Here is a 14,113-nt window from a genome sequence, read left to right as displayed (position 1 = left end):
TGTGACTGTGCGGTCTCAGGGCAGAGACGGCGAGCGCAGTGTGACTGTGCGGTCTCAGGGCAGAGACGCCGAGCGCAGTGTGACTGTGCGGTCTCAGGGCAGAGACGGCGAGCGCAGTGTGACTGCACAGTGTGACTGTGCGGTCTCAGGGCAGAGACGGCGAGCGCAGTGTGACTGTGCGGTCTCAGGGCAGAGACGGCGAGCACAGTGTGACTGTGCGGTCTCAGGGCAGAGACGCCGAGCGCAGTGTGACTGCGCAGTGTGACTGTGCGGTCTCAGGGCAGAGACGGCGAGCGCAGTGTGACTGTGCGGTCTCAGGGCAGAGACGCCGAGCGCAGTGTGACTGCGCAGTGTGATTGTGCGGTCTCAGGGCAGAGACGCCAAGCGCAGTGTGACTGTGCGGTCTCAGGGCAGAGACGCCGAGCGCAGTGTGACTGTGCGGTCTCAGGGCAGAGACGGCGAGCGCAGTGTGACTGTGCGGTCTGAGGGCAGAGACGGCGAGCGCAGTGTGACTGCGGTGTGACTGTGCAGTCTCAGGGCAGAGACCCCGAGCGCAGTGTGACTGTGCGGTGTGACTGTGCAGTGTGACTGTGCGGTCTCAGGGCAGAGACGGCGAGCGCAGTGTGACTGTGCGGTGTGACTGTGCGGTCTCAGGGCAGAGACGGCGAGCACAGTGTGACTGTGCGGTCTCAGGGCAGAGACGGCGAGCACAGTGTGACTGTGCGGTCTCAGGGCAGAGACGGCGAGCGCAGTGTGACTGTGCGGTGTGACTGTGCGGTCTCAGGGCAGAGACGGCGAGCGCAGTGTGACTGTGCGGTCTCAGGGCAGAGACGGCGAGCGCAGTGTGACTGTGCGGTCTCAGGGCAGAGACGCCAAGCGCAGTGTGACTGTGCGGTCTCAGGGCAGAGACGCCGAGCGCAGTGTGACTGTGCGGTCTCAGGGCAGAGACGGCGAGCGCAGTGTGACTGTGCGGTCTCAGGGCAGAGACGGCGAGCGCAGTGTGACTGCGGTGTGACTGTGCAGTCTCAGGGCAGAGACCCCGAGCGCAGTGTGACTGTGCGGTGTGACTGTGCAGTGTGACTGTGCGGTCTCAGGGCAGAGACGCCGAGCGCGGTGTGACTGTGCGGTCTCAGGGCAGAGACGGCGAGCGCAGTGTGACTGTGCGGTCTCAGGGCAGAGACGCTAACACAGTCGCGCTGCTCACGTTTTACCAGACTGCAGAGCGAAAGCGCGAACATTAGCGCCAACAACAGCCGCTGCTGACACGAGTTTGATGGAGTAGGAACCCGCCATTCTCTCTTAATGGCCTAATTTCAAGGAGTCAACCGACCTAATTGTCCGTCCCACACATTGAACCCAATTTGAGCATTTTCATCGCTTCCCGTCCCCCTCTGGTGCCTCGAGCAGCGGCCCCTCTCCAGCTGGAGAGGCTAATGTTCCAGCGGCGTCCGGGCCGCCTGCATCCGCAGTCATTCATAGCTCACAGGTTAGCGCTGTTTCCCTTCCAGACCCGCCGTTTATTACGCCCGCCGCCGCCGCCGCGTGTAATTTATGTAATCGGGTGTCTGAGCTAAAATTGCTCCTTCATATAGACCATTTGCTGCTTGAACTATTGCAGTGTGAAACAGCTGTTTCTGAAACACTGTTCGAGCAAGGATGTATAAAAAAAACAAGAGGTCTATTCATGTGGGTGAAATTTAATATTGTGGCACCCCAATTCCTCAATACTGCATTCGAGCGCAGCTGCTTTGTGCCATTAAAAAAAATTGGAATATTAAATGCGTTATTCATAATTAATTTATCTACATGAAGCGCGAGTCAGCTGGCTGATGCTTTGCATGCTGAAAAAGCTCAAATAAAAAAAAGTGCCTGGAGTTCGATTTTTAGAATGTTCTATATTTAGGATGAAAGCAGGCATCAGACAGCTCGCATGGTCACATTTGAACACGGAACTGCGCTTTTGGACAGTACGTCTATGAAACAGCCCTTCTCCTGGGACCAAAAGTGCCTCCCAGCCTTCAAAACACACCTGCTACTGTGTTCTGGTTAATTATATGAAAATCAGTCAGAGACGGTTGGTGAGTCTGAAATGGGAGAGACTCGAATCTTACCGTTATACTGGTGATTGGTCTCCACCTGTTTTCCCTTCCTAATTAACAGATTGCTTGATTAACAAGTGCTGATTAGTTGAATAATCCATAGTGGCGGGTAATCCCATCTCAGGCAAAGTGAGACGGAGGCTGGAGCAGGATTTAAATTTCTGGAGATGCGCGTCCCAGTTCCACCTCTGGGGCCGTCAGTGATGTCAGGTGTAGATTAATTGCATTAATGTTGCATTGGTGTGCTGTGGGAAATACAGCGGCTAATGAGTTTCTGACAGTCAGACACTGTTTGCTCAGCCCTGAGTTAGCGCCCGTTCAGATCATATTTAAGACGTGCGGGTGGAAAACGTCCCCCCTTGCTCTCGCTGACTCCTTATTTAATGCAGAACCCCAGAAGACTGATTGTGGCAGCAGAGGGCCCTCATAGGTGGCGTGTGCAACCTGCCAATTCATTCCCCGAGCAGAAGCAGAAATATTTATAGGTGTCAAGGCAAATTTGCTAGGTCATTAAACACCCTTGTTAAGAATTTTCTGTCAGTTAAACAATTGTTGCGATTTAAAATAAGACCACCTCAGTCAAGTGAGCTAAATGTCACATTTAACTGGTTTTCCATAAATCTTGTCAGAGGAGTTTAGGCTATGTCATATTTTAGTGAGGAGAGAGACATTTACTCACAGCGCAGAGTGAAATGCAGTGCGGAACACAAATGGCTAGTGCACAGCAACTCTCAGCTGCCTCACGACCTGCTCCAGATTGTGGACTGGAATGGGCCTGCCAACACTAACTCTCCCAACTCTGCAGTCCAAATTCAGTGAGAAAATACAAACATGCAACTCTTAACTACCACAGTGTAGATCTTTGTTGCTTGCCATTGGGATGAACTAATAAAATGCACATCCAGGTCCACACCCCAGATGGAGCCTATTCTAAAGGACCTGGAGGTGGAGCTAAATGCCTGGGGGTGGAGCTAAATGCCCTGGGGCGGAGCTAAAGAACTGGGAGGCGGAGCCCGACTCAGCCAAATTCCAGGCTGGGAGATGATATTGGGATGATATTGGGATACTGGGACAAAATGATATTGGAATATTATTCCAGAGCTCAGGACATTAATATTTACCACAAGTTCCCAGACCATTGCTCCCCCCAGGGCCTGGGATAATGTACACCCCCCCCGCACCCCCGATGACGCCCTTGGCCTCAATACATGTCTTTAGTTGGGAGAATCTTTGATGTTACTAATATAATTTCATACTTAATCTGTGTGTACTCGTAACTAATTTGTTCTCTGGAAGAAACAAGGCGACTGATAATTAATCTCAGGGAAACTGCTTAGTTGGCCTTGTGCTAGCGTGCCATGTTCCAGGGTGTCTGATAAATGCTTGGCACGTCCAACCGCACACTATTGCTTTTTCAGTTTTGGCTTTGCGGAGTGTTATTCTGAGGTGCCCTTTAACTTGACAAATAAGGAATGAAGCATAATTCAGAGCCCAGCCGAGGGAGCGGCGGGCGGCCCGCATGACGGGCCTCTGGTCAGCAGCTGAGTCCGGCTTCCAGGCCGGGCCTCTGGTCAGCAGCTGAGTCTGGCTTCCAGGCCCGATTCCCAGCCGGATACCATCCGTAAGCCGCCATTTTAACCGCCACACTTCGTCTGCGTTCCCTCTTCGGGTTTCCTGGCATTGCGTTTGAGGGGAGAGGAGCCAAGCCCGTGGATGAGCTTGTTCGACTGATGAAGTATATTCTGCTTTCCCCGAAGCACTGGGGATGGAGGAGCCGTTTTCTGAGATGGTGTCTGAGGTTCTGCTGACCTGGAGGCAGCGGTGTGCCGGGGAGCGGAGCGAAATTGGGCTGCTTCCCAACAGAGCGGGAAACGCAGTGGATGGGTCTGGTCTGGTCTGGTCTGTGAAAATATCTTCCTCTGCCGTTGGCCTTCCACGTTGACGTGCGCGCCCAGACGACCCCCGCGATGCCGTTTCCTTCTGCGCGGAATGGAACCGATCGAACGCACATCGCGCTGACTGGTGTAATTATGCGTGGATAATGGACCAGCGGCGTGTCGGAGTTTCATCGTTCAGAATGGGGGAGGAGTTTATCTCTGCAGATACATGCAGCCGTTTTCACTCGTTCTTCCACTTATTACTTCACATTCGGCTGTGCACTTATGCAGGCTGTTTACTGCCTGCTCGTCACATCCCTCTTCTTCTTTCTCTCCGTTTCTCTGTTTTTCTCTCTCACTTCCTCTCGCCCTCCCGTGACGTTGCTCTTGCGTACAGAGTAATGAAGTTGTTGATGTGGTAAACAGTGATTCACAGGCAGCGGTGATTCTGACTGCAGTGGCTGAAAAGCCCCGATGGGCCTCTGTGTCGTATGAGCTTCACAGCATGGCTTTAACAGCGTTCCCCTCGCAGGTCTGCGCTGAACAGCTCCAATAGCAAAGGGGCTTCCCCCAAGGGATCATGGGTAGCTAAGCTCCGTGGTGTTTTTCTTTTGCAGTCGACTCCAGTTCAGTCCGTGGTCTACAGTATCCCAGTTGTTTTCTTTGTTTGCACTAAAATCCTTTTCTGTGGAAATCTGGAGTACATTGCTCCCTGTACCTCGCCAAGATCAAGACATCGTCTTGGTCAGTCTTGACCATGTAACGACTGTTTGGGGGCCAGGATGTCACACAGGGGCTGGTGTACTCAGCAGAAGGACAGTATGCCCGGTGCTGTCTTCAGAAATGAATCAGGATTGTGTCGACCACCCGAGCGGGTTTTAGCTAAGTGTGGTGCCCGTGTGCGGAAGGGTGTGGTGGTTATTGGGCGCCACAGACAGTCGTTTGGACGGTTTGTTGATTTGGAAGAGGGGATGCTGCAGAACTCCACTTGGCATCAGAGCCTGGCACCCAGCGTTCCGCAGGATCTCACCGTCTCCCGGCTGGTCCTGAAGGCCCAGCGTTCTGGTGCAAGAGCACAGAATCCTGCTGCTCGCATAGCAGGGTTTTGTTGTTGTTGATGTTGTTGTTCTGAAAGCTAACCATGTGAAAGTCATGGCCTGAGTGCCAGGCTCGGCAAACATCGGCCCAAACCTCCTTTTTTGTTCAGTAGCGCGAGTCTGGATGGCTTTTAACAGCTGGGACTCGGAGGCCAGTGAACAGGTGCGTATCCAGACTCTGTGAGAGGAATGAAACCGTTAGAAATGTCGAAATCTACGTGCTACGACGCGTGTACCACAGCTGCATTGTGGGTATCGCTCACAGTGGTGGCCATACATGCTCTTAGCCTATAGCATTCTCAAAAGAGCACCAGCTCTGCTCATGACACGTTCCTGTGCGTAATGCAGTCGCTCAAACATATTCTGGCAGAATTGACCCAGACTGGCTGTACCTTTGAACAGCCGAATAGTGGCTCCTGAGACAGTAACAAGCATAGCACTGTGGATCATGTGGAAATGATTGTGTGTGAGTACACACAATTAGCTATGCATTTACACACAGATACATGCATGCACCATATACATGCACAGGCACTAATGCACACACGCACGCACACGCACACACACATACACGCGCACACACACACACTCACATACACACGTACACACTCTCACACACACACTCGCATATACACACGCACTCAGAGTCTGATCCTGTGGACTCTCTGATCTGCATCCTGACTGGGCTGTGCTAAGTTCTTTGCGGCTGTCAGTTTGGGAGATGCTGTCAAATTTCTTTGCTCCCCTCTGCTTCCCAGAAATATTCATTTCAAGGACTTCATTCATCATTGATTCTCTTGTTTGTTTTCTTGTACTGTGATTGATTAAAAATAGATAACAAAAAATCATATGTTATGTGGCGAATATATATTTTGAGACATCTGCCCACCCACTGCTGGTTTAGTCTGGAGGATCAAGTGAGTTTTTTATTTTATTTTTAAGACTGAGTGAAAGAAGGCCAGATTGTCTTCACCAAAACTTCCAGAGACATTGGGGTTTATTCTTAAATATTTGTCCTTGGCCTGAGGCCTGACGAATATAAACATCGCCCCCTGGTGTGGGGGCAGGCAGGTGGAAGCTCTCCGGTCTAATCTGCTTTGCTTGGATCTGGACGTGATTTTATATGAGCGTCTTCCCTGTGTTTCTACAGGAAAATGTTTTTTATGTTTTTATTTATTTTTTATTATTTCCAACGGTCAGTTAGTGATTGGCTCAGTTCAGGTTCCAGTGGCAGATTATTAAGGCAATGAAAAGGGGGATTATTAGATGGCCTGATTGAGAGAGCCCGGTTTGGTGGTTTGCCGGGACACAGGGGAACCCCCTGCTGTCCCCCCCCCCAGTAGCTACTGGGGGACCTGCAGTTGAACACAGTGAATCAGGACCTCAGTTTCATGTCTCACCCAAAATATAGTGTCTCTTACAGCACAGTATCCCTGCTGCTACACTTGGTTTTTCTCTATTCTCTATAACCCAGCCCCTCGCCCCCCCCCCCCCCCCCCCCCCCCCCCCCCGACAGCCACAAGAGTATCATAAACCCATTGTCTGTATTTTTCATGTCACAATGAATACTCATTCATAACAGAGAAGTTTAGGTGTTATTTTGCTTATTTACCACCAGAAAGCAAAGCTCACAAAGGGGACCTGAATTCCTCTTTGCACATGAAATAGCTTTGGTGGTTTTTGGGGAACGCTATTTCACAGACTAGGGTGTTTATGATTCCTCCTTTCAGGTGGTTCTTTCAAAATGGAGACTTGGGAAAGGCTTTCAAAAAAACTTTTAATGAAAGGAGTAAGCATTCATATTTAATAAGCGTGATGAATGTCGAGCGGAGGCCTGGCAGCGTTTGAATCTCTTTCATTACCCAGAGATTCTGCGCCGGAAACAAATCTAAACGCGAACCCCGTGCTCCTCCGCTGTGTTCCCCCGAACGGCGTTTGATCGTTCTCTCAGGACGGGGTTTATTACAGCTGAGATTTCCCTCTTCATCTCCCCCTCTCTGTTCTTCTTCTTCTTCATTATTTCCTTTAATGTGTTTAGACTATATCAGAACAGGTAGCAGTCTCATTAAACTCTCGCGCTCGTCAGACGGCGAATGAACAGTGATTATTTTCCCGCTCGTTTCTGCAGAGCTCTGAGGCGGTCGAGGTCTTCGTCCTGGAGAGATGTTACGTGGTGCCGAGCAGCGACGGCGACGATGCGGCATTAGTCATCAGTAAGTACCGTCGTCTCCACACGTCTGACAGCGTTTGCTCAGCGACGCCGTTTTTGTGCACAGGAGTCTTCAGGTTCGCGAGCAGTAATTGCTGTAACGATGAAGCCTCTGTGAGCGGATGGTGGAAATGATGCAGGGACCCTCCTGCTGCCCTGGCAACGGCATCACGGTACCGTACTGTAAACGCCGCCAGCCGCAGCTTTCTCAATGGAACCGTCACGACTTGTAAAATAGCAATTTAGTAAGGACCGTACAAGCACGCACAAAAATAAATACAGAAATTCAGGAAGGATTTGAGCTGGGGAATTTCTCGTGGAGGACGCATGGCAAAGGACGGAAAGTATTTATTTCTCACTTTGCTTTTTTCCTTCTGAAAAACAGTTTCTTGTGTACCTCAGGGTAGTAGAGGCTGGATGACACTGTCAGCCAGGGAAACCAATGGCGGTGGTGTAAATATTCTCCAGCAGGAAGAGAGCATTCAGTAAGGCAGGCAGAGGATGTTGTGATGATGAATACACCGGTTTATTTTTTTCAGTTTAAGTGCGCCCTGAAAGCAGGATAGAAAAAGGAACAACAGAAGACAGAGTGGAAGGATTTAGGGGCTCAAATTGCACCCCTGTGTGTGTGTGTGCGACTGAGCCCAGTGTTAAAATCAGCAGAAATCCCACTCTCAGCTAATGTTGCTATCACAAGCCCGACGCTTTTCAATCACAGACTCTGATACTTCAGAGATGTGTCTAAGCTGATGCCCACCTGCCCCGATGGAGTCAAAGGAAAACAGAAATTTTGGATTTTTGGTCATATGGGGTTCAAAGACTGGTATTGTACGGCAGAAGTGAATTAAAGGTATGAATTTTAGGTATGACTAAATTAAGCCCCAAACTGAAAACAACTTGATCACGTTGAATCTTCTTCTACAATCTGGATGTAAAATAATGTTTGTCCTTTTGACCCCAAAAAATCAAATTGAAAATCTAATTTAATATAATAAAGCAAGATGTCATATGAATAATTATTTATTTAACCATTTCCTCTGTTTTTAGTTGAGAATTATTGTAAAATGGAGTCAATTAACAAATACCAGTTTTAGTCATTAAATGATAGACTCCTTTATTTAGCCTATTTGCGTCTTGGCCTACGGTCTGTGTCTCACAGTGGTACAGTATGTGTCTTGTGTGTTACTCAGATAATACAAATAAATAAAAATTCCATATGCTGGGAAGAACTCCCAACAAAAATGGCATGTTTACATCCCCCCCACTGCCCTCTTCATCTCAGTCCTTGTCCATCGATCGTCCTCCTGCAGTAACCCTAATAGCAGCCAGCCTGCAGCCTTTAAGAGAAACATATTACACTGTTAATGGATCCCCCCGCACCTCTTCCCTCACCTACACGCCTGTGGGTCAGAGTCTGCTTCTCCACACACTTCATTAATTCAGAAACAGGACGCTTTCATCACAGCTGGATTTGTGCGTTTGGGTGGGGGGGGGTAGGGGGTCGGGGGGGTTACGCGGTGGGGTTGGGGGGGCGGAAGTGAAAACGTATTCATCCGTTTTCTCCTCCTCCTTGTCGCTCTGTGATCTTCATCTCACTTCAGGCTCATCTGTGTTCTGGGCACACCAGCGCGCGGCTGCAGCGGCTTCCAGGAGAAACGGAGAGGTGGAGAAACGCACGCGGGCCCGGCCTGTTCCAGGCCACCATGCTTCACTTTGCAGCTTTTAATTACCGCGGTTATATCGCTGCACTTAATTGTTTATTCAACATCGTTTGACATTATTCATGTAGCCTGTCCTGCAGTCCCATTCTCCCCGTGGGCTCGTAATGGGGAAATAATGCTGTCTGCAGCGTTAGAGCTCTTTCTCCTCTTCCACAGCAGTTCTGCGGGATGCCCTGTGTTCTCTCACCAATATCTCTTTGCTTGCATTTTTCAGGCAATTATAAATTTGAGCAGTTTTATAGCTGGCAATTTTTCATCTGAGCATTCATTTAGGGAGATTTTGCTTGATCATCATCACATTATCCTTGTTTAAATATCTCATCTTTAATTTAAAAAGGGGTGGGGCTGAGTGTTTTGATGTGCATCACAAACTTACATGTAACCATGAACACACTCTAACACATGCACATATACAAAGCGATGCTTGTTTAAATGAACACAAAGACACGTGCACACACATGAATGATTACATATACACACGTACGCATGCATGCGCACACACACGCACATACACACATGCGCACGCACACACATACAAACACATTCTCACACACGTACACACAAACACACACATGCATGTACTTGCGCACACACACACACACACACAAAAGCAAAGACGCACACACACAGACACATGCACACACACAACTACACACACACGCACAAACGCACATGCACAGACACACACACACACTCACACACGGACACACACACACTCTCACACACGCAGTGACTTAGCCAGCGCTGCTGGGTGTCTCTTGCTGTGCTACCTGTTGATGTGTGGAGGAGTTGTCATGTTGCATTAGCCTCAGCCCCTGGTGAGCTCTGCTGCTTCCTGGATCCTCACCAGGCAGTCTGGTGGGTCTGACAAACCGCGCGATGGAGAACCGCCACTTCCGCCAATCCCTCCGGTCCCCCCGCTCGCTTCGCTGCGGCGTCCGCGACTGCTGCTGCAACTGGCCTGTGCCCCCCCCCCCTCACCCAAACCCCCCCACCCCACCCCCCCCTCCCTGCCCGTGGTCTGTCTGCTGCCGTAATGAATTGAATTCCAGCCCGAGTGGGCAGCCCAGATCGCTACCTGCTGAGTCGGAGATTTTCCACCAGGAGCGCCACAGCCTGATGAGCCCGACACCTTGTTCCTTTTAATGTGCTAACTGCACTCCGGCTACAGCGAGAGAGAGGGCGAGAGAGGGCGAGAGAGCTAGAGAGAAAGGGAGAGTGAGAGAGAGAGAGAGAGCGAGAGAGACCACTGCACAGCCTGAGTGAAGGACCGTACAGAATCCGAAACAACGGGTTTGATTCCAGACTATTAGGTGACGTGACTCTGTGACAGGGAAGATGGATAGGTGAAGGTCTGTACTATACATAACATCAGTCCTGCCTCCTCTTTCATCCCCCCGGCCGCCTCCCCCCGCCCCCTCCCCTCCGCATCAGCTCCTCCGCATCCCTCTCGCTCTCCCCTGCATCGCAGCCTGCTGAAGGCTCTCCCTGCTTCTCTCCGTGCAGAGTTTGAGAGCAGGGACAGAGATCTGTATCTGCGAGCCCCCAGCCCCTCCGACTGCACGTCCTGGATCTCCGCGCTTCGGCAGGCGAACTCGGAACGTCTGCGGAACAGAATCCGACAGCTCAGGAGGCTCGTCATGGAAATAACCGGGAACGCCGAGACGGGGAGCCCGGAGAGAGAGGGAGCGGGAGCGGGTGAGTACGTCTGTCTCTGCGAACATGCGTGTGTGTGTGTGTGTACCTGTGTGTGAGTGTGTGTACCTGTGTGTGTGTGTGTGTGTGTACCTGTGGGTGAGTGTGTGTGTGTGTGTGTGCCTGTGGGTGAGTGTGTGTGTGTGTACCTGTGCGTGTGTGTGTGTGTGTGTGTGTGTGTGTACCTGTGTGTGTGTGTGTGTGTGAGTGTGTGTACCTGTGTGTGTGAGTGTGTGTACCTGTGTGTGTGTGTGTGTGTGTGTACCTGTGGGTGTGTGTGTGTGTGTGTACCTGTGCGTGTGTGTGTGTGTGTGTGTGTGTGTGTACCTGTGTGTGTGTGTGTGTGTGTACCTGTGTGAGTGTGTGTGTGTGTGTGAGTGTGTGTACCTGTGTGTGAGTGTGTGTGTACCTGTGTGTGTGTGTGTACCTGTGGGTGTGTGTGTGTGTGTGTGTACCTGTGGGTGAGTGTGTGTGTGTGTACCTGTATGTGAGTGTGTGTCTGTTAGTGCTTGCTTGTCTCTACATGTGTGTGTGTGTGTGTTTGTGCTTGCTTGTCTCTACCTGTGTGTGTGCGTGTGTGTGCATGCGTGCACCTGTGTGTGAATGTGTGCACGTGTGCACCTGTGTCTGTGTGTGTATATGCTTGTCTGCGTGTGTGTGTGTGTTGCTAATGTACTCACTAGCAAATCTGACTCTGTACACAAACAGTAATTACAGGTACATTACAAACGTGCTTCATATCGTACAGGCTGGAGAACGCACCTGGCTGCTGGAGTTCTCACATGCATGGGCAGTCCGTGAACTCTTAGATTAACATCATACTTAACCAAATACATTTTCCCTTTTCAATTTGCCTGCTACAAACATATTGCTTTTGCCTGATGGAGATGAGATGGAGGCCTCTGTGTGGGTGTGTGTGTGTGTGAGTGAGAGAGACTGTGAGTGTGTGATTGTAAGGTGCTTTTCTATTCATTTCTGATGTATGTACCAAACTAATGTAATTCACCCTCAAAGATATTCTACAATTGAAAAGGTTTCTAACTATGCAGTACAATCCTTGCTGAAATGTGGTTTTATGTGGGCTTGTGTTGCAGTGGTCATAAAACTTCATATTCTTTCTAATTATTAGTGCTGTCCATATTTTGCTTTCGTAAGGCAATATTCATGAAGGCGAGAAAAAATAATTCCCTTCAGCAATGGCAGGCTCATATTTAATTACAGTCCTCTCTCATTTCTCTGACATTGAATCACAAATGTATTGCATTGTTCTCTTGTATTACTGTTTCTTACACATTCTTACACCATTGTTCATTTAATAATACGTACAGAGCACATTTTTTGCATACTTATTGGGGAAAAAAGGTAAATCACTCACATTACAGATCTGAGCCTATGTTTTCTGGCCATTCGTTGCTTTGTCATTCCCAATCCTGCTTTGTTTTACTACGGTAAATATTGATTGGACTGGATACTGTTGCTGAGGGAGTGCAATTTTACATTTAAAAGCCAAAATTAAACGCATACTAAATGTATATTCAATGCTTGTTGGATGTTCTTAGGCTACTGATTAGTGTTCCTTTCAGTAAGTCCTTTCAAAGTAGACGTATTTGGAAATCCATCACTATTGCCAGAAATGCAGAACCACAACACCTGATTTTACAGTATTATTTTACAGCCCTATTACAGAGCATAGTATGCAGGTCCTGTTTTACCTTAAAGAACAAGTTGTTTGAGCACGTTTGACTTCTGTGATGTTACAGTGTCATGTTGAACAACCCGCTACTGTAATCACAGTGGTCAGTGAGGATGTATGAGAATAGCGTAACATTATTTAAAGTCCAGTATAACATTATCTAAAGTCCACTCAGGGTGTGGGAAGGTGATTTCCCAGGAGCTGGCCATAGGACAGCCCCTGGATCTGCGAAGTTAGGTGATGTAGATTACGACTCACTGCCTGAAGATGGTGGGTGGTTCTGTTGTCTGTTGGTTTGTAGTACCACATTCCACCACTGGGGGGACACTGAAGGAAATAAGCAAGTTTGGAAAACCTGACCTTGCTGCAGAGAAACCAGTAAGATGCCTGAAAGATTTAATTGATTAAATGGCATTATGGTTAGGCATAGCAGCAGGGGCTTGAGGCGTCAGACTCAGTTTGTGGTGTTGGGTCTGTGAACCAGTGGATGAAAATACGGAGAAGAAAGATATGTGGATGCTTTGGGAGGTTGAACAGAGGCAGCCATGTTCTGAATGAGCTGAAGCAGTCTGTTTGTAGAGGCATCATGGAGTCCACTCAACAGGGACCTACAGGAGTTCAGGTGTATTAGTATACCTGCACAACCAGTTCAAGGATCTGACCTAGAAGCTTGGAGAGCATAGTGTGGATGGGAAAAGGATGTGTGTTATATCATGCTGTTGAGGGAGATAGCTTGTGCTTTGTTTGTAGGTGGTGCAGGTATGTCTTAGAGAGACACCACTCCAGGAGAAGTTCATCACAGGTGCTGAAATCTTTGTAAGGATTTCACATATGCACACACACCTGTAAGTAAGAGGAAAGGGAGGAAGTGAAGTACTGTATGTCATCAGCATTCAAGCTGCAGGAAAGATTAAGGATGTAATTAAAAACAAACCGAATGAGTCCAAGTGCTGAACCCTGAGAGACTCCTGACAGACAGGCTTGAGAGATCAAGAGGACACCAGTGCAGCTCACCTGCTGTTAATGCTCACAGAGTAGCTTAGAGCAGTGATTCCATAGCCCTTTAGGGTGTACATGAGGATGTGGTTGATAAATATTGACACACATTGCTGGTCCAGAACGATAACAGCGGTGGTGAAAGGCAGTTAGCAGTTAGCCTTGGTGACTGGGAGTGATCAGCAGTTAGCGGTTAGCCTTGGTGACTGGGAGTGATCAGCAGTTAGCAGTTAGCCTTGGTGACTGGGAGTGATCAGCAGTTAGCAGTTAGCCTTGGTGACTGGGAGTGATCAGCAGTTAGCGGTTAGTCTTGGTGACTGGGATTGATCAACCATGAAACTAGATATTGGCCAGTGGTTCCTTGATGCATTGGGTGGGGCGGGGGGGTACAATTTATGTACTTTTGCGAGCTGCAGGAAAACAGCCAGAGGAAAAGGAGGAATTAAAGAGTTTAGAGGAAAGCAGATCAGAGCAGAGTGCCTGAGCGGAGGGGGGGCGGGGGCGGGGGCAGGGGCGGGGGAGGGGGGAGGGGGTTCAGGGAGACGGCGTCCAGACAGCGGGCAGGTGGTCAGTTTGTGAGCCGGCAGAAGCTTCTGGAAACAGAGGAGGCAGTGACAGGTGACGGGGTGGCGCGGGAGAAACAGCCAGGTGAGAAGAGGTGTGATGAGGTAAGCAGGCTGAACAGCTGCCCACTTTTTAAAAACTGCACCTCTCAAAGACTGGCGG

At 49.4% G+C, this 14,113-nt stretch overlaps 1 protein-coding gene across 4 annotated transcripts in view; it reads left to right on the top strand.

Annotated features, from left to right (window-relative positions):
• inpp4b (inositol polyphosphate-4-phosphatase type II B) overlaps positions 1-14,113 on the top strand; it is a 200,846-nt gene that overhangs the window by 61,811 nt on the left and 124,922 nt on the right. For 3 of the 4 annotated variants that reach the window (XM_035426138.1, XM_035426137.1, XM_035426139.1), the window contains 2 exons: positions 7,202-7,286; positions 10,510-10,701. In XM_035426138.1, coding sequence (XP_035282029.1) covers positions 7,202-7,286; positions 10,510-10,701 — 277 coding nt within the window. Of the gene's footprint in view, positions 1-7,201; positions 7,287-10,104; positions 10,356-10,509; positions 10,702-14,113 lie in introns of those variants that run through there. The other variant, XM_035426140.1, reaches the window with a different exon arrangement.

Source organism: Anguilla anguilla, chromosome 7 (assembly GCF_013347855.1).
Source record: "Anguilla anguilla isolate fAngAng1 chromosome 7, fAngAng1.pri, whole genome shotgun sequence".
NCBI classification, from domain to species: domain Eukaryota; kingdom Metazoa; phylum Chordata; class Actinopteri; order Anguilliformes; family Anguillidae; genus Anguilla; species Anguilla anguilla.
This window is presented reverse-complemented; position numbering and strand designations above follow the sequence as displayed.